At 41.5% G+C, this 20,182-nt stretch overlaps 1 protein-coding gene across 4 annotated transcripts in view; it reads left to right on the top strand.

Annotated features, from left to right (window-relative positions):
- PIEZO2 (piezo type mechanosensitive ion channel component 2) overlaps positions 1-20,182 on the top strand; it is a 455,796-nt gene that overhangs the window by 222,900 nt on the left and 212,714 nt on the right. For all 4 annotated transcript variants that reach the window (XM_045065366.1, XM_004742696.3, XM_013051380.2 and 1 more), the window contains exon 4: positions 1,039-1,081. In XM_045065366.1, coding sequence (XP_044921301.1) covers positions 1,039-1,081 — 43 coding nt within the window. The remainder of the gene's footprint in view (positions 1-1,038; positions 1,082-20,182) is intronic.

A 20,182-nucleotide genomic window follows, 5' to 3' on the forward strand; every position in this document is an offset into this window, starting at 1 on the left:
ACTAAGTCCTGGGAGACATTGAGTTGTCAGCTGACAGTAAAGCGTTAGAGTAAAGCAGAGTTCTCAAGAAAGAAGCATAGCACCAACCTAGTTAACTGTGATTGGAGGAAAAGAAGAAGGGTAGATTTTTAGCTGCCTCTGGAGACCCAAGCCTGAATCTACCATTTCCTATTTGCAGAAGGAAATTGTACAGAATGATAGTGATCATATACTGTGATTACCAAGCAGTTTGGCATAACACAACTCACAGATTTAGGGCTAGGTGGCTGTTTACTGAAATCAAAATGATTTTGCCATGGATTGATGGAAAAATGTAAAATTATGGGACTAGTACCAATCCTTAACTTTTATTAATGCTGTTTTTATTAGAGTGGTCTTTGACAAATATGAGCACTTTGCTTTATATCAAGTCCTCAGAAAATTATTATGCCTATAATGTAGGAAAGAACTATTACATGAAAAAAATTATACAAAAGCTTTTTTTTTCAAACCCAGCTGTTCTTTTATAGATTTGGATATACTGTTCTTCAAGTCATGTCACTGGAAACAACATTTTTATATTCAAGAGTCTTCTGATTTAAATGTTTAGCTTTAGAAAGAGAGACATGTGAATCCTTGTCCCTCAACAATGATGAGATAAAAACCTGGTATGAGTCGGACCTTCAGAGGCCCATGTAGTTTTCCGTGGGCCCCACGGAATTAAGTGTTGAATTTTAGAGAGTAGAACTTACACTATGCTGTTGCATTAATTTTGACAGGAGAGTTTCACCCACGTTATTGTGACACATCCAGACGTTTAGAGAATGATTTAGTGGCCTGCAGCGTGACCAGAGGAAAATCACAGAGCTCTTTGTTGCACGGAGCGTTACGTGGACTGTTCTCCAAAGGGGCTGTTGGGGGACTGGAGGTGGAGAACGATGCCTCTGAGGGAAAACTCCTCCCACTTAACTCTAAAACCAAGTCTCTGCAAGCCCAGGACAGAACTAACTGCGTGCTTACTGTGCATCAATTAATTACTTTCTTTCCTTCTCTTTGTAGGCTCCACGTGGGAAAAGACCTTTCGGCAGATTGGCTTTGAAAGGTAAGCAGGGTTTAGCCTGTTGGCATGTCTTCACTTTCAGGGTCTCATGTCCTGCTTCATTCTAAGGAATTTCCTGATGATAAATCAGTGGTCTCACCACCACTGCTTTAGGGACTGTGTGCCCGTGAGGCAGTCATCTTTTTGTCCCCAGAGCCTCTGTTTCCTTGTAAAGTAGCCCTTTTCATTATAAAATTCCTGCCTTCCATAGAGGAACGTATGTGAAAATCCTCTTAAACTAGGAAAGAGCATCAAAGGCAAGTTGTCCAACTGGAGAACTCCAGGAAGTTTCTAGCTTTATTACCGCCCATGTCATTTCAGTTTTGCAGTTTTATTTTATTTGTCTAAAGATTTTATTTATTTATTGGAGAGAGAGTGCATGCATGAGAGAAAGAGAGAGAGAATAGAATTGGGAGCAGCAGAGGGAGAGGGAGAAGCTGGCTCCCCGCTGAGCAGGGAGCCCCACGTGGAGCTCGATCCCAGGACCCTGGGACCATGACCTGAGCCAAAGGCAGCCGCTTAACAACTGAGCCACCCAGGTGTCCCCATTCTAAAGTTTTAGAGCAAAGAAATATATTGATATTGACATCTTCCCAGTCATCAAAATTGTTAGGTCTTATTCACTCTGAGTTAAAAACTGAGATCATGGCGCTCCTACCTAAAAGCAGTCCCAAATGGACTCATTATGACATCAGACAAAGTCGAGGTAGGGTCAGTAAGGTTACTAACCCACTTGCTTTGGAACTCAGTGATGGCCTGTGGGACAGATCCCTCCCGGTGGCTTTTAGTCTGGAGCTCGCCGTGTTGGTACAGCTATTGTAATAGAGAAAAGTGATTTTAATTTCTTATTTTACTCTAAAGGCAGATTTTGACTCATTCTTTTTATCATATTGAAAATGTGTTTTTATGTGTATTAATCCCAAGCTGACCAAATGCTTAAAGAAATAATAAACTACTTTAAAATTTGAAAATAAAAAAGATTTATTTCTTTCCCTAAACTCCCAGAGTCTACACCATCACTGTAGGTCTCACAAGAAGGCTATTACAGGAGTTGGGCTTGAGATGGGCAGATCTCACAGGCTGACTTAAAGCATAAAAGATCACGTCAATCCTTCATTTTGTGTGTAATCTTTTCCCAAAGAAGTTTTCTCTTGACTCTCTTTTCATAGTATGAGAAACACATAAGCAAAGGGAAGAGAATAACAAATGAAATGTCATTATCCATCTTCGATAGGACCTTGTCATACTTCCTTTGTCTATTCTTGGGGATAGGGTTAAAATACTTTAAAGGAAACCACAGACATCATGTAATTTTGTCCCTACATAGATTGAGGACACATCTCGGAAAAAAAAAGTAGGTGTTTTCTTCCAGAATCATAATGCCACTATCATACCAAATGCAAATAACAGTAAGTCCCTGGCACCATAGAGTATCTGGTCAATGTTGCATTTCCTGACCATCTCAAAAATAGATACTGGTTTGAATCATCATGCTACTGAAGCCTACACATTCTGTCTTGTTACATCTAGAGTAACAGTTCCCTCATAGCTTTATTTCATTTTTCTTCATGTCATTGACTTGTCAAGAAACCAGGTCAGTTTCTGGAAGAGTGTCTCCCATTCTGGATTTGTCTGTTTGTGGTATTGTTTATCTTGTTATTCTAGCCCCCTGTTGCACTTATGTTCACTTTGTTCCCTTTTGGTCACGGGGAACAACTTCACACTGACTTTGTGTCCTTTTGACACAGGACCACCAGTCATTGATAGTTTCCTTGTTTCTAGAACAACTAGATGTACAAGACCATCCAACATTCCAGACCTGGCAAGGAGCCCTCTTTTCTTTATAGAGAATGGTATTTTGAAATCACAGTCTAAATACTAGGGATGGCCATTATATCTGCACTGTCATGTTTCTGTGCTGAGCCAGAAAATACTTTGTAATTTATTTGTTTAAATATTTTTTATTTATTCATTTGAGAGAGCAAGAGCATGAGCAGGGGTGAGGATGAAAGGTAGAGGGAGAAGCAGGGCTCAATCTCAGGTCCCAGGAGCAGGGGTGAGGATGAAAGGTAGAGGGAGTGCAGGGCTCGATCTCAGGTCCCAGGAACCATGACCCAGCCAAAGTCATATGTTTAACTGACTGAGCCACCCAGGTGTCCTGCAAATACCTTTTTAAAATAAAATAATAATAATAATACGAATTCTTACATTATTTCCAAATCAGACATAGCTTTACAGAATTTTTAATTTCTCTGGCACTATATTTGCATTTATTTTCTTTTCCACTAAAACATCGTGGTTCTTAAAAAGACTTATTTATTTTAATATATATATATTTCAAAAATGTAAATACTAATATTACCACTCATAATAAAAATATTAAATGAAGTTTAAATTTTTGTTTGTTTGTTTTTTAAAAAGATTTATTTATTTGAGAGAGAGAGAGTGCTTACTTATGGTCATGTGCAAGTGGGAGGGAGAGACTCTCAAGCAGGAACTCCCACTACCCCCCACCCCGCCCCGCCACTGCTGAGCATGGAGCCTGACCCTGGGCTTGATCTCACAACCCATGAGATCATGACCTGAGCCAAAACCAAGAGTTGAATGCTTCACTGACTTAGCCATCCAGGAGCCCCAGGAATATTAAATGAACTTTTAAAATCTGCTGTCAGTCTTCATTTTATATTACATTAAAGATGTACAACTAAAGACTCAAAACTTAGATTACTTAAGTTTTTGGGTTTTTTTTTTTTCTCCTATGTGGTCATATTCTAACTTTTATACATAATTTGGTTCCTTTGTTTCAGAATCTTTTCAATTTTAATGGAGTTTTTAAAATCTCATTTTATTTTTGAATATATAACATTTATGTGTCTCTAAGTACAAATTATATGTTTTTATATATATGAAGTGTTTTCAGAGAAATGTCACATGCGTCCCCTGCCCCTAATGTCCTGTGCCTTCTTCCTTCCCCCAGTTATATGGTTATGTATGAGCTTTTGGTTTAATCCTCCAGTGTTTATTTGCACATATGCAAGCTCATACTTGCATATACCTGTAACCTTGTCCTATTCTTCTTTATCATACTATATATGCATATATATCTCTATCTATACCTACATCTATATCTGTATCTATATCTATACACACTTTTTGGTCCAGAGTGAGAAATGAGGTTTCCAGTGAGATTTCCAAATCCCTCACATGGCAGGAAACATGATTTTGCAACATCTCCAGGTTTACACTTAAGAAATTTGAAGAGCTCATGTGACATTTTCCAGAGTCTTAACTCATCCATCTATGGATTGAAGATTTGTTTATCCTAATGTCCCAAACCAGGGTTTTCTTGCTTGATGAGGACTCTTCCTAGCAAGAAAATAAAACAAACAAACAAATAAATAAGTAATGAGTTATTTATTCTATTTGTCCCGTATCTAGTTCATATGTTTACAAGAAGCTAAATCAGGTCACTTATCTTCTTCCCTCAACCCCAGTATCAGAGAAAAATGGATCACAAATGACTTGCTTTAACTCCTTCTTTTCCAATACCTCATGGGGCACATTCAGGCTATTTTCAGTCTTTTGCTCTTACAGAAGAATGTTGTAATGAATAACCCTGTGCACACTTGTGCTTTTGCCAGATATCTTAGGGATTAGATTCCCAAGGATAATTGATGAGTAAATTATCTGGAATTTTGCTAATCTTGCCAAGTTTCACTCCCTAGAGTTTCAACAATTTGCACTCCTGGTAAAAATGCATGAGAGCATTTCCCCAGTGCCTCACCAACAAAGTTGTCAGACTTGAGATTTTTGCCAGTCTGATAGGTGAGAAATGGAATCTTATTGTCCTTTTACATTGCATTTATCCTGCATCATTTTTCCATAGAGTAAAGTATAGGTTACTATCCTTTCTGTCAACTAGGTGAAGCACTTTGTGTAAGAGCTTCTTCTCAGATGATTAAGGATTCATTGATCAACAGTATTTGGCAGTTGAAACATTTTCTTCCTAGGTTATATGACCTTAACCTTTCCCTTACTTGAATAATGATCTAACAAGACAGCTACCATGTACCACACACTATGTTAAATAATTTCTAGTCCATACAGCAACCTCACAGACCAGGGAGGGATTGGTTACCAGTTACCGGAAAGGACAGATGGTAAACATTTCAGGTTTTCTGTTGTCATTCTTAACTTTGCCTCTGTAACAGAAAGCATCCATATACAAGGAGTATGGCTGTCTTCCAATCAAACTTTATTTACAAAAACAGGTAACTGACCATCACTTATTGACCCCCCCCCCCAGCCCCACCACACATACACACACTTGTACACTCTGGTTGCCATCTCACAGGTAAAGAAACTCAAAGAATTCAAGTAACCTACACATACAGTCATGGCCATTGACCTGCATTAGTACTGACCTACATTCAGTTCTACTTTGCCTAGTTCTAAAGATGAAGATTTTTACACCATAACACCCTAAAATCTTGATTATAGATCCTTTTTTTTTTTTTTTATGTTGTTTCATGTTTCCTTATCCCTGTACCTCTGGGCATGTGGTCTTAAGCCATAACCTTACTGGATATTCTCATTTGAAAAAAGCCAGACAGTATAAAGTTGATGTTACACTGCCTCCGTAAAATTGTTATACTTCCCAGTAGATGTACAAATATATAGGGAGTATATCAAGGGCAATGCTTTATTGTTGAACCGTAATCTCAGCTGGGTGATCATCTTGATTTTTAGACATTGCCTTAAAACGTCCTGTTGTGTTTTTCCCAGATTATCCTCCCGGAAGCACAATGAGCATTCTCTGTTTTGCATCCGCATCTTAAAATATAGAACAAATATTGATCTTTGAGGTGATGGTGCATTTATAGTTGCAAAGATTGTGTCAGGCAGTGCTGTTCAATGTAGCTGTGCTTTTTTTCTTCTGGAGTTTTAGCCTCTTCTCTCTCTTAAAGGGAATTACAATTATGTCTTAAATGAAGCTACCTGGTTCTTTAGAGCAGTTGTACTAGGATATTGATCCTCTCCTCATTAAGTTCTTTGAAGTCAGCCCATCAGTCTGTTTGCTAGCAGATTATATTAAAGTAGCCACATCTAAAGAAAAGAAGTGACCGAGTCAGCTAAATCTTCAAAGTCTTCTCCAAGAATAAGAAAGCAAAGATGCCCTTTGTTGTACATTTTGTAACTGAAAGGAAGACCCAGGGATCTGTCCTACTTGCTGTCCTTGCAAGAACACTTGCCATGAGACGGTGTTCAGCCATTCCCTTTCTGGAACCTGTGGGATTATGTACATGATCTCAGAATAAGTACGCATCCTCACAGTTTATGTGGTTCAAGAAAGTATGTTCTATTTACCTTACAGACAATCGCCTTGCCCCTCTGTGGGGGGATATCAGGAGTTTATTTTAGGACTTCATTACAGGAGTGTGTTGTAGCACAAGAAGGATGTAGGTTCGTATGTCTTAGATGGGACCTCCTATACTCCCTTCCCATTCCTGCTAATATAATATCTATATTTGCATAATAAAAGCAGACATGGGTTTTTCGTTGTTTTGTTTTTGTTGTTAATGTAAAGAAAAAAATAATCTGTACCCAACATTTTGGTCTCAACCAGAAATCTTACCTTCCTAGGCACATTGTCTAAGTTTATAATTGTAAATCAGTCACTCGGTCTCCATACACATGGGCGTGAATTCACTGATACTCTGCAAGTTAGAAACAAGTATCTCAGCTAAGGGATGGGCCATGCTTTCGGTGGCTTAATACAACACCTGTTCCTTTCTCACTCATGCAAAATCTAATGAGGAAGTCAGAGTCATCTAGAGGGTGGCATGCCATTATTTGACTTCAGACTCTTTGCAGTTCTGTCTCAACACGATGATTCTGAGTTTGCTTAAGCATGGAAGGGGAGCGTCCTTATGCACCAGCTCCTAAATGTTCTCACCTGGACGTGGCATTGGTCACTGGAACTCACAATCTACGGCCCAAAGAGAATCAGCTCGCTAACTTAGGGGGAAGAAGAAGAGTCAGTTTGCCATGTACCCAGCAAGGGAACAAGAGCTAGAACTAGATCTTTATCTGTTACGTTGTTTGCAAATATCTTCTCCCCTTCCGTAGATTGCCTCTTAGTTTTGCTGACTGTACGCTAAGTGAAATAAGTCAGTCAAAGAAAGACAATTCTCCTACGGAGAATTCTCCACCCATATATGGAGTATAAGGAATAGTGCAGAGGATCATCGGAGAAGGGAGAGAAAACAGAAAGGGAAGAAATAAGAAAGGGAGACAAACCATGAAAGGCTCTTGACTCTGGGAAGCAAACTGAAGGTTGCAGACGGGGAGGTGGCGGGGCGGGATGGGGTAAGCGGGTGATGGGCATTAAGGAGGGCACATGACATGATGAGCACTGGATGTTTTGAGCAACTAATGCATTAATGAACACTACGTCAAAAACTAATGATGTACTGTATGTTGGTTAATTGAATTTAAATTAAAAAAAAAAAAAGAGGTAGAAATAGCAGAAGGCGCTAGTCATAGCTATCACCGTCAGCTCTGAGCAAGGTCTGAAATGGTTCATCTCTTTCCAAAGCTGCACTTTCCCTCTGAGAAGAAAATATTTTAACAAGTAAATAGGCTTGTGCCTAGTAAGTTGCCAAAAGAAATAAAAGTTCCTCCCTTCTGGGAAATCTTACTGCCGCCTCTTTTAAAATACTAATCTTTTACTGATCTCTCACCCCCTTTTACTTAAAATGCAGAGAATGTAGTCTTAAGGAATCTGTAGAATCAGCACAGAACCTCAGATGACGTTATTACTCCCCGGTCTGCCTGTGACTTTATTTGATGCTCTACTTGGATTGTGGAATGAAGTCTCTTTCCTCTTCAAAGAGTATTTTAAAAGACAAATCACCCCGAAGACAGTCTGCTATGATGAAACACAAATATTCCAAGGATTTTTTTTCCCCCAATGTAGACATAATTCAAAAAGCATGGTTTGTTTCTGGGGGGTTGGGCAGCCCTCCACAGCCTTGTCTGTCGTCGGGCTCCTTCCTTCTGTCTCTCCTGCAAGGTCCTTCCGCCCACCAGTCTAGGTGTAAACGTTATTGTTTTTGTGAAACTGTTCCCGATGGCTTCCTCCCAGTGCCCTGCCTTTTCCATCATATGTCATGCATTCTTCTATGAGGGTGTATTAGGACCATATTTCAGTGGATGAAATGTGGACCTATTTTGTCAGATACTTCACATTGTGTGACATATAGACACATTGCATGGACCTATTTTCCATGTTTCTCTTCCTTTGGACCTTGAAGTCCAGGAGCGTGGAAAGGATTGGACTGTCTCGGTAATCTTGGTGCCCAGGGCACTCTTGTGTGCTTAGACCATCAGACATGTCTCGAGTACAGAACCGAGCCCTCCGTGGGCCGGGGCCCTGGGGTTTGGTGGAGAGTCATTATGCAAGAGTGGGCTTCTTGGGAAGCAGGAGACCAGGGACCCTGCATCTCTTTTTCACTGCACAGCAGCCGCCCTGGGGGAAGAGAGGACAGGCTGCAATTAGGGCTGGCTCATCGCTAAAAGCATAGGGATGAAGATGTGGCTTTATTCTGTGCATCGGTGTGAGTGATGACTTAATCTGCCCACCTTTGTATTAACATGGAATATTCTGAGTCTCTCTTTGCAAAGGACTGAGTCTGATGCTCTGGGTTCTGCCGCAGCTGCTCCCCATCATGGGATCTCTACAATAGGATTGAAAGTGGCACCAGGTCTGTCTTGTTTTTTGTTTTTTGTGTGTGTGTTTGTTCATTTTTTTTTTTTTTTAAGATTTTGCTTATTTGAGAAAGAGAGCAAGTGAGAGAGAGGGGAAGTGAGAGTTGGAGAAGCAGGCTCCATGCTGAGCAGGGAGCCTGATGCAGGGCTTGATGAGCAGACCCTGGGATCAGACCTGAGCTGATCACAGACTCTTAACGATCTGAGCCACCCAGGCGACACCCCCCTCCATGTCTGTTTTGTTAACTGAGACACCTTGCACCTAACTCACAAAGGTCAGCAAAGTGAAATGGTTGGATAAGGGAAGTTATGAGTTGAGGACCTGATTCTGTGGCAACAGAACCATAAGAGGGCATAGGAAACATCTTTGTACCATGTTTCATTGGCTTTGCCCCACTCTTGTCTATGGTGCCTTTCAGAATGCTGTAGTTGTTCCTGCCTAGCCCTGACCTCCTCCCAGAGCCTTCCCCTAACTCCACTGACTACCATCTCAGGGTTCCTCTTCTGTCTTCCAATTTCCTACTGTCCTTTAGAACAAAGCCACTGGGTATGTTCATAATCTTAAATGTACTTGTCTGGGTCTTAAATTAGACCTATCCTTCTGAGGGCAGGATCTCTGTGTGGCCGTCTTATAATCTCTAGGGTCAGTTCAGGAGGTGGCAAATAATAGGCACTTAATAAGTGTTTGATAAATAAACGGCCTTTCAAATAAATATTAGTGTGTCATTTCTCTGTTGGCCCAGGCCTGTGGAATCTGCTCTTCCTGATAAATTATAATTTCTATTGGCTTTGGAGAATGAACAGATTCCTTAGGAAATGCAAGGCCAATTTTTAAATTCTTTTTTCCCCTCCAGTTTTATGTGTACCTCATTAGCTGTGTTATTGAAATTAATGGTGTTTCTTCAGACAATGCTTTGTAAAATGTTGGAAAAGAATGCAAAGCTACACTCCAGTGATGGATTTATGATGCGTTTTTTTATGTGAAAACTTGTATCCAAGAAATGTGATGGTTAAGTGGAATCAATTATGACCAAAACAGAGGTATCAATTTCTATAGTCACTGCTCTATTTTCCTGAATTTTTTTAAGTGAAGGTCATAGGACTGACTATAGGATCAAATGGATAATTTTGAATACCTCTTCATTTAGATCAAGACAAGTATTTCTTTTTTTTTTTAAGATTTTATTTATTTATTTGACAGAGATCACAAGTAGACAAGAGGCAGGCAGAGAGAGAGGAGGAAGCAGGCTCCGTGCTGAGCAAAGAGCCCGATGCAGGGCTTGATCCCAAGACCCTGGGATCATGACCTGAGGCGAAGGTAGAGGCTTTAACCCACTGAGCCACCCAGGTGCCCGAAGACAAGTATTTCTTTATACTGCACCTCAGAGAAGTATGCAGAGGGGAAAACACATTCAATCCAAGTCACACTATTGCTCTAATCTCATGGTCTATGGGATTAAACAAAGGAAATCGTAGCTGGGCTTCTGCGATGCGCCATCACATTTGTAGCAGTCAAGGTGAAACATACATGATAGAAACATACATGACAGATGTTTCTCAATTAAATTATGTACCCTGTTGTTGTGTTGGCTTTCTGAAAGATGAGCTAGGCAAGTCTTTAATTCCTTCAGACTGCATAGAAATATTCCTGGAAGTTTTAGCAAGCTGTTTTGAAATTATAATAAAAAAGTTTTGTGAGGGTAATTTATATGCAGGAAATGACTAGATGAAAAAGATGTGTCTGTATTTTGGTTTTCAAATGAAGCCTAACTGATGTGTTTATTCACTTATCATTTGATTATTTTCGAACCCTAACTTTGTGCCCACCTCTGGGCTAGATTTGGATTTTCAGAAAAACATGACAGGGGTAAAAGTGGATTTGAGTTTTTAAAAGACCTATGGAATGCTGGCCTGAGACACGATTGGCTTTTCTGATTTAATGCATTCTCGCAACATTCTGGAGTGGCTTCTCCTGACTTAGGCAAGGCTACCTGACAAGTTCAAATACCAGTGACTTAAGAGGCCAGAGGTGTATTTCTGGTTCATATTCAATGTCGGCTTCCAAAGCCGTGGAGCAACTGTGGCTCTCCTGTTGCCTTTCTCATTCTGGGATCTAGGCTGATATCACCTTCACTGAGCATATGCCCTTCTTGTAGCTGGGGAAGGTCGCGATGGCCAAGGCGAGATGGGGCTCTTTCAGTGTTGACTCTGATGGGACATGTGCCACATCTGCTCACTTTCCCTTGCTGAGGCAGGTCACATGGCCAAGTTCAAAGTCCGTGGGCACAGCAGCACACGCCTCCCACAGAGGCACACTGTAGGTCACATGGGAATAACCAGCGGTGTATATGACTGTTTCGGATAAGGAGAGTATCTATTTAGAAGCAGTAATATAATCTACTTGAGTAGATTACCCCCATTTAATAAATGAGCAAAGTCCACTCAGAGTGGCTGAGTAATTTACTCAAGACCACCCAGCTCGGTGGCCAAAGGTAAGATAATAACTCAGTTTTTTTTTTTTTTTTAAGATTATTTATTTATTTATTTGACAGAGATCACAAGTAGGAAGAGAGGCAGGCAGAGAGAGAGAGAGAGGAGGAAGCAGGCTCTCCGCCGAGCAGACAGCCCGATGCGGGGCTCGATCCCAGGACCCTGGGATCATGACCTGAGCCGAAGGCAGAGGCTTTAACCCACTGAGCCACCCAGGTGCCCCAATAGTAACTCAGTTTTATGTGACTCTATCTTCTGTTCTTTCACAGTCCATCATGCCAATATTTATGATGCTTCATGTTGACAAGCATTTTCTGGACACACATTATTATTCCTATGCTGAGGGCTGAGGTGAGGGGATAGGAGCACAGGGTCTCAGTCTTATAGGAGACACCACCGATATGTATAATATAGCATGGTGATTATGTGCTATTGGTTAATGCTGTCGTTTGAAATGGTTTTGAGCAGCCACTATGTACCAGGTACAACAATAATGATATGAGTGGTACAGAGTGGAGGAAAGAAAGCTCAGGGGTGGGGGGCAACATGTGCTTGGGGCAGCATTGAGCCAAAGTCTGGCTGCCTAGGTTGGGGGCAGGGCAGAGTGGTTTGTGAAAGCTTTACTTCAGGGACTGCCCAGGCAGGGTTTGCAACGCCAACTTATTAGAGACCTCCCATCGGATGTTAGAGATGGAGTGCAAGGGGCACAGACGAATACAGAAATGAACTTGAGAAGGGGTGAAAAACCCAACAGGAATGCCAAGGGGTTTGGATCATCTTTGATAGTATCAGGAGCCATCGAAGAGTGGGAAACCTAGGGCAGATACTCTGAGATGCACTTCTAGAAGAGTCCCAGGGGTGCCGTCCAGACCAGAGGGTGGCGTAAAGGAGGAAGATCACTGGAAAAGCATTGCGGGAGTTCAGGGGACTGACTGCACGTGTCTGAACCCAGGTGGGGACAACCGAACGGGATAGAGACAATGTCTGCCGAACGTGCTTTAGGCTGTAAAGTTTAAAGTCACTGCTCCGTGGGTAACTGGGTGTGCTGTGTGAGAGAAGGGTCCTGAGACGGACCACATCCACTTGGCTGACGCCACTCTCTGGCTGCCGTCTCTGCTTCTGGTGCCGCCGACACTCTGGCCCAGGGCTTCTCCAGCCTTTTGGAAATTTGCTCCATCTGCACGTGGGGCGGCCTGGAAGGGCCTGGGATGGAAGGGCTGCAAAGTGTTGGGGAGCAGCAGAAGTAAGTGGAGACGTGCTGGGGCTGCCCTAGATAATCCACAGGGCAACTCGTAGGAGCCCTTTCAGCAGCAACCTGTCCGCAGCACACATCCGTGGGCTGCTCTCGTCCATCCCTCATTGTCACATCCTCGCACTTTCCGGGGGGGGCTTCTCCAATAAGCCACCTGCACCCAGGACCTCTGCTCCAGGTCGGCCTTTGGAAGACCTAAAGGAAGATACCAGCACTAACTGATGCTAAACTAGAAAGCTTGGATTCCAGTTTTATCGTTGGTGTTAACTTAATTCTATGAGTAAAAAACAGCACTATTAGTATTAGTAATATGAAATCCTTGGTTTATGACTTCTTGGAGGGGGGCATAGGTGGCGTCATGTCATGGATTGCTAGAGAATCTGGTAAAAGTAAGAGACTCACATCCAGAAACATCCGTACCCACATAAACAACAAATTTTGCATTCAGGTTCAGGGCATTCGAAGAGCCTCGGAAGCATAGCATAGCACATGAAACTCTCAGTTCAAGAGCCCCGTTTTGGATGAGAATGTCCTGGATTTCTTTCTCAAATGATAAATCTGCAACTGTTTCCTCTCCTCCCCCAGTCCCCTAAGCATTGGGAGTTAAACTGGGGTCTTAGAATCATCCAGTTTGCAACTCCTGAGTCCCCAGAGGGAACCTCTCCCTTCTTTTGCATAATTGAATTAAGTAAAAAGCTAGAAAGAGGATTTTTTAAATGGAGATGGGTTAAAATTCAGGTCTGTGTTTAAATTTCATAAGTTCAATGAAATGGAATTTTACTACTAATGGATTTGTTTTGCCACCACTTAGTAAGAATAATTATATCATTATTCGTGTAAGTAATAATATTCAGCCAAACACTATAGATATAAACTGTGTGTGCATCATTGCTACCCGCTATCCTGTCGTGGCTCTTAGCTCCATGAGAGTTTGCACATAGAGAAACTAAAGTATCTCCACCCGGTGGCCACATGGCTTGTGAGTAGTAGACGATGAATTTATTCTCAGAACACCAACCGTTCAACCAGAAATAAACACCTGGACACCTTTTGCCTTGAAACAATGAGGCAAGCTTGGAAAAACACCAGAGAATGAGATTGGTTGAGTCACCCTGCATCCCACCATCATTCTTAGACATTTGCTGACGTTTTGTTCAAGTCACAGAATTGAGAGTTTTCTCAGATGTGCGTAACGTGTGTATATCAAAGAAATCCTTGGCACTAAGAGACTTTGTTTTGTTTAATAAATATTTTCTCCCTCTCCCTCTATTCTTGCCTTTCAAAAACATATCACTAAAGAAAGAACCAAACACAGTACGAAGTAAGCATATTGCTTTTCCCTAACCGTGTATCCAGGGCTCTCAGATTTGTTGCTGGTGGCTGACGGGAGCCCTCAATGTAAAAGATTTTAAGGAAAAGGGCATGCTGTGGGCAGGTTGGAGAGTTCTATGCCCTGGGTGCAAATGTGGGGCAGAAGTACACCTGCCCCTGTTTTCTATTTCCAAGGAGGATGGTGGATGTTCACACCGCCAGCCTAGCCCAGGGGGATGTGACCATTTGGTATCAAAACGGATACGTCAAAGATTTGCAGGGTTGTGGTGACTAGCAGGCCCCTTAGGTACCATTAGAGGAAACTGCGGTTTTATGATGAAGACCAATGGAATGATTTAATCTTAGTCTAAATAAAGAACTGGCCCCGAAGCACACCTGTAAGATAACCAGAATTCTATCTTAGATGTTCTCTAAACTCACTGTCGTGAGAGAGCCGCATTTCATCATGACATTGTAGATAGAGGTCCCATTTGTTCTTGATAGACACGAACTCTGCTGTTTTAGTCTATTCAGGCTCCTCTAACAGAATACGGCAGACTGAGTGGTTTAAGCAACAAACTTTAATTGCTCACAGTTCTGGGGCCTGAGAAGGCCATAATCAAGAGCCTGGCAGATTCAGTGTCTGCTAGAAGGATGCTTCCTGGTTCATAGACAGACATTTTTTTTTTTTTTTTTTTTACCGTGCCCTTACATGGCAGAAAGAGCTGGAGAGTGGTGCCTGGGTGGCTCAGTAGGTTAAGCTGCTGACTCCTGGTTTTGGCTCAGGTCATGATCTCAGGGTCCTGGGATGGAGCCATGAGTCTGGCTCCCTGCTCAGCAAATCTGCTTGGGATTTTCTCTGTCTCTCTACCCGCCCCCACCCCCGCCCCCCTCTCCCTCCTTCTCTTTCTCTTTTTCTCTCTCTCTCTAATAATTAAATCCTTTTTTTTTTTTTTTTTTTTTTTTTTTTTAAATAGAGTGGTGCCTGGGCAGCTCAGTCAATTAAGCAGCTGCCTTTGGCTCAGGTCATAATCCTAGGGTCCTGGGATCAAGCCCCACATCAGGCTCCCTGTTCAGCGGGGAACCTGCTTCTCCTTTTCCTTCTGCCTGCTGCTCTCCCTGTTTGTACTCCCTCTGTGTGTGTGTGTCAAATAAACAAATTCTTTTAAAAATAGAATAAAAAATAGATTTAAAAAGAGAGAAAGAGCAGGAGAACTCTCTGGGATCTCTTTTATTAGGGCATTCATCCCATTCATGGGGATTCCACACTCATGAACGCATCACCTCCCGAAGGCCCACCTTTTAATACTATCACATTGGGGGTTTCAACATATGCACTTTGAAGGGACACAGACATTCAGTGCATAGACACAGACATTCAGTGCACAGACATTTAAGTCACACACAACTGGAAGAAAAGTTAGAAAATCTTAAATCTAGGCATTCCATCTCTGTGATAACATGTCATCTGTTTCATGACACATTTCTTGTGCAATTGATCAAATTTGCAGTTTTCTTTGATCTGCCAAAATTCCTTCTGTATACTCGAAACAGATTAAAAACTACAGACTAATATATATACACAGGTGTGTGTGTATGCATGTGTATCACGAAAGGGGGTGATTTACATTTCTTAGGCTGTTGAAAGCTTTGCCCTAGGACTGGGCTCCTAACTTAGAAAGTGGATTTTTTAATTCAAGTATAGTGACATCATTTAGTAAGTATTTTGTGAACAGACCTATTTTTCTTCTAGGGAAAAAAAAAAAAAGATGTAATCCTTCGTTAAAATATGGTTGAAAGAAAGATCTTCTGATTTGTAATCTTGATCTTCACTAAATCAGGTCATTATGACTAATATAAACAGTCTCGAGTTAATGAGCGATAAAGATCAGGTCCTACAGAAAATAGTGCGTTCTTGAACTAAAAATCTAAATTCTCAGGTGGTTACCTTGGCACTTCATTCTATACAAAATTAGAGGTACCAGCAGGAACATTTTAGATTTCATTAGTGACATGAACAAATGAACTGTATAATATATCACTTAAAGATTTCAAGTCTTGGTGTGGACAGCATGATGAATAATAGGCAGGAAATTCACGCTGTTTGATATGGAGGTAAAATTTGGATGTTGAGTCTATAAAATGGAATGTTTGGGGGAATTATGCTAATAGCCAGATACAGGCATGGGGTTCAGATTTCTTCTTTGCTCTCCATCTTACTTAAAATCTGAAGTTAGCTCTTGCATAGCTCAGATTACTCTGAAATGTCTTTTCCAGCTAACACTTTTGCTAGAGACCAAGACATTATTGCTTGCATAAGGTGGCAGTTTGTGGGGGAACCTGGGTGCCTCAGTGGGCTAAACATCGGACTCTTGGTTTCTGCTTAGGTCATGATCTCAGGGTCCCAGGATGGAACCCTGCATTGGGCTTCCCACTCAGTGGGGAGTCTGCTTGAGGATTCTCTCTCCCTCTTCCTCTGCCCCTCCTCCGGCTCATGCGTGTGCTCTCCCTTTCTCAAATAAATGAATAAATCTTAAAAAAAAAAAAAAGTGGGAGTTTGTGTTAAGGCTGTCTCATAGGAATTGTATGAATTTTCCATAAGGATCCTTAGAAATGGATTATCCAACAAATTGAAAACAGTTCCTTGTGACTATCCTTCCCGCTCTATCTTTATGCATGGATGCAGCACACGACCGTGTCTAAATTACACAAAATCTGGGAAGTGGCACACAGTTACAGTGTTGTACCATTTCTATGGCTTAGTCACTTCATTTACACAGCTGACGTGTAAATGAAGATTGTCTTTCACTACTACCTTCTACAAGCATTTCCAGTTTTCTGAAGATTGGAGTCTGAATCCCCCCACCCCAACACACACACTTTCTAGCCTCTGTTCCTATCTAGAACACTCCTTGCTTTGTGTCTTATTATCAAAATTCTTTCTATCTACAAGGCATTTCCCTTTGTCACCTCACCTCTTCCTAATACTTCCCTGTCCTGATTTTACATGTTATGTATAGTTTCTCACTGTAAAAGTTTTACCTTTCAGATAGCATCCATGCCAAACAGAGAACCATTATTCACAGCTGGGTGCTCAGTACAAAACCTTGCACAGAGCAGATACAAAATAACATTTGTGGCACTGAATTCAGAGACAGCTGGTAAGCTAGAACTTTATCTAAAAAATGGGTAAGGAAGGAGGATTTGCAGACATTGTATCTGCCTGCCTGAATATCATTTTATAGCAGGGAAAACTTTAAAGGGAGACTATTTTATGCCGAGAATGCAGAGTATTCTCTTCTGGTGGAAGAGGAAGAATACTTTAGAAATCCTTAATTCACTGTGTAACATCCAAGAGTCATTGCCCTTATTTCAGAAGGAACATATAAAATAATCATAATTTTTGGCAATACAGACTGTATTTTCCTTTGACTCTAAGAATACAGTTTCAGAAGTCACCCACGTACCCTGAAATGTATTTAAAGTCCTTGGAAAAGGAAAAAAAAGCATGAATATTCTTGCAAATGAGTGGTCATGGCTGCAGGGAATTAGGAGTGGCTGACCTTATCCTGAGAAGCTGAGTGATTTTCTTCTGCAGAAATAGTGTTGAAAGCCATACCTGAGACAGAAATAGCTTAGACCCCCGGCCCCCACCACTCTTAATGGTACAGTAGGTGGTGAGGAGAAACAAGCTCACACTCAAGAGCCAGAAACAGATGGTGACAAAGTTCCACAGCAGAACTTTTCATTAACATTGTATATGTCTGCCCTCTTCTCATGACCTGTGAAAGAGAAAATACCGGAGAGCATGTTATTCACAGAGCAAATGGGGAATGTTGAACAATGAACAAGTCAGTAGCACAGGGAAGTATCCACATTAAATGAGAGGAGTCCCAAAAGCCACAGAGATAGCTTTGAATGCTTCTACCCGGATGCCCTTCATTGACCTGCTTGTCATAAACAGAGAGAAAATTGTTTTTCCTTGGTCATCAGGATCACTGTTTAGGTTTGCAATCTTCTCTGCACTCTGCTCTGACCAGTGAAATATATTTACGAAGAAACCCACACAGATAATCGAATTCCATACTGGAATGAATGTAATTTCAGTGAATGAGCATGTTTTGTATTAGAACACTAATGGATGTAGGCCATTGTCCAGAGAATTCTTGTCCCCAGAAATCTGAAACCAAGTGCTCAGGCTTTGCCCTCAATTGTTGGGTAGTCACCAGCACTTTCCAGAAAAAAGGTACTTAATGTCTTGAAGGAAAATGATGGTAAGATATGAACGTTGTTCTGCTTGACTCATTAATTTTCACTAGAATACCTCCAAGTGGTTGAGTGGTTACTGCTGGTCTCCACGTCTCCCAGCCCAGGAATGCTAGTCTGGGTTATGAGTTATCCACACATTGCTCTGACTTACCTTTAGGGAAGAAAAAAAGCCAAAACAAGCAAACAAATAAAGCCCCAAAACCCACTCCTCTGGGGCAGAGAGGCATTGGGTAGAAATAAAACCTGTGGGTTGAAGGGAACATACTCATTCCAATGGGTAAGCCAAGGTTTGTTTCCTTCTCTGAGTTAGGCACCCCACAATCACCAGTCCCTCTCAAGCTCTGACACTGCACATGATTTGACCAACAGCACCATCCCCCAAGCCATGTGTCCTGTTGGTAGCTCTGTTGTGGGGTCCAAGTAGCTTCACAAGGTCACTGGCATTATCCACCAAGCAAGCCAGGGGCAGCCAGAGCTGGGGGCTTGTAAGCACCTGGAGGACAAACGTTCTCTCTAGGCAAATGATAGTCCATGAAGGCTGTAAGGAGAGGAAAAACCAGGTGGGAACATGAGCTGAATGCTTTTCTCTCTGAAAGAATTTCCTTCTCAGTAAGGAAGGAGAAGGATTGTGGAATCTGCAGCAATATAACATTAAGTGTACCAGAAGGAAGCTCTAGAGCCATCGCATTGTCTAAGCACTCAAAGAATATTTAATTGACATGCTTGTTGAGTTGCATGGTAAAATGAGAACGTCATTACAGCCTAAACAATGAACTGTTATTGGACAACAAGTCCCACCAAATTTATCAACAATGAAAAAGGACGATTTCTTAAACAGTCCAATACAGGTGTTAATTAACTGAATACTTCATACCCAGCCTCATGGTAGGCATGAAGAGGGTGGGAAAGGAGCATTAAGAACTGGTCTTACCCCTGGGTGTCTCAGTGCATTAAGCCTCTGCCTTCGGCTCAGGTCATGATCCCAGAGTCCTGGGATCGAGCCCCACATCGGGCTATCTGCTCAGCAGGGAGCCTTCTTCCCCCTCTCTCTCTGCCTGCCTCTCTGCCTACTTGTGATCTCTGTCTGTCAAATAAATAAATAAAATCTTTAAAAAAAAGTATTAAAAAAAGAACTGGTTTCACCCTGAATTGCTCACTCATTCTCAAACAGACGCCCCAAAGTTGTCAGTATGGGTAATGTCAATATGGACAGCTTTTGCGTTAATTATCAAGGAACCCAAGTGGAGAGACTATGGGTCTGACTGGAAGAGATGTGGAAATCTGGTGGCATCTTGGTGACTCAAGAGGGTTAAAATTAGTATTTCTATGGAGAGAGGGGAGAGTCTGTGATGGGCAGTGACAGAAACAAGGATGTGGTGGGCATGACTGTATGAGCTCCACTGAAAAAATCTGGCTTGGCTAGAGTAGAAGACTCCTATCCTGAAACAGGAGAGAAACACACAGTGTTCAGATTTGTAGCCATACAAATTACCACAGCTCTCTCGAGGAGAGTTTATTTTATTTCTTATTTATAAAAATAGAGAATCTTTGTTTAGGAGAAGGTCTCTCAATAATCTAGCCATAATCCCATAAATCAGTGATTTGGTAATAGGTCTTGGACAGTTAAAACATAATTTCCCAGAATTTCAAGCAAAGGGATTCACGAAAGAAACCATTTCCTCTGCATCCAGCAGTGTTAATTTTATCCTTGCCATAAATTTTTCTATTAGGGAAAATCCCCTGGGAGCAGAAGCCAATGAGCAGCTCCTGTGGAAATACCATAGTGAAATGCTCAAGGACCTTTGGGACCATCTTTCTTTTTGAATGTTGAGATGTCACAGAGCAGTGTGTCTACCATTTAGTACATATTCTGTGTTATTTGCAACAGTTATATTATTTACAGATGCAGCTTGTTTTAAAGAATGCCATTTTTATCAAAGGTTTGCTAGGTTTGGTTGTAGTGTTTCTTCCTTTACTTTGTCTCAGATGTTGGTTTTTCTTTTCTGGAGTAC

The sequence above is a fragment of the Mustela putorius genome, unplaced genomic scaffold (genome assembly GCF_011764305.1).
Source record: "Mustela putorius furo isolate JIRA1106 unplaced genomic scaffold, ASM1176430v1.1 tig00003858_pilon_pilon_pilon, whole genome shotgun sequence".
Lineage (NCBI taxonomy): Eukaryota > Metazoa > Chordata > Mammalia > Carnivora > Mustelidae > Mustela > Mustela putorius.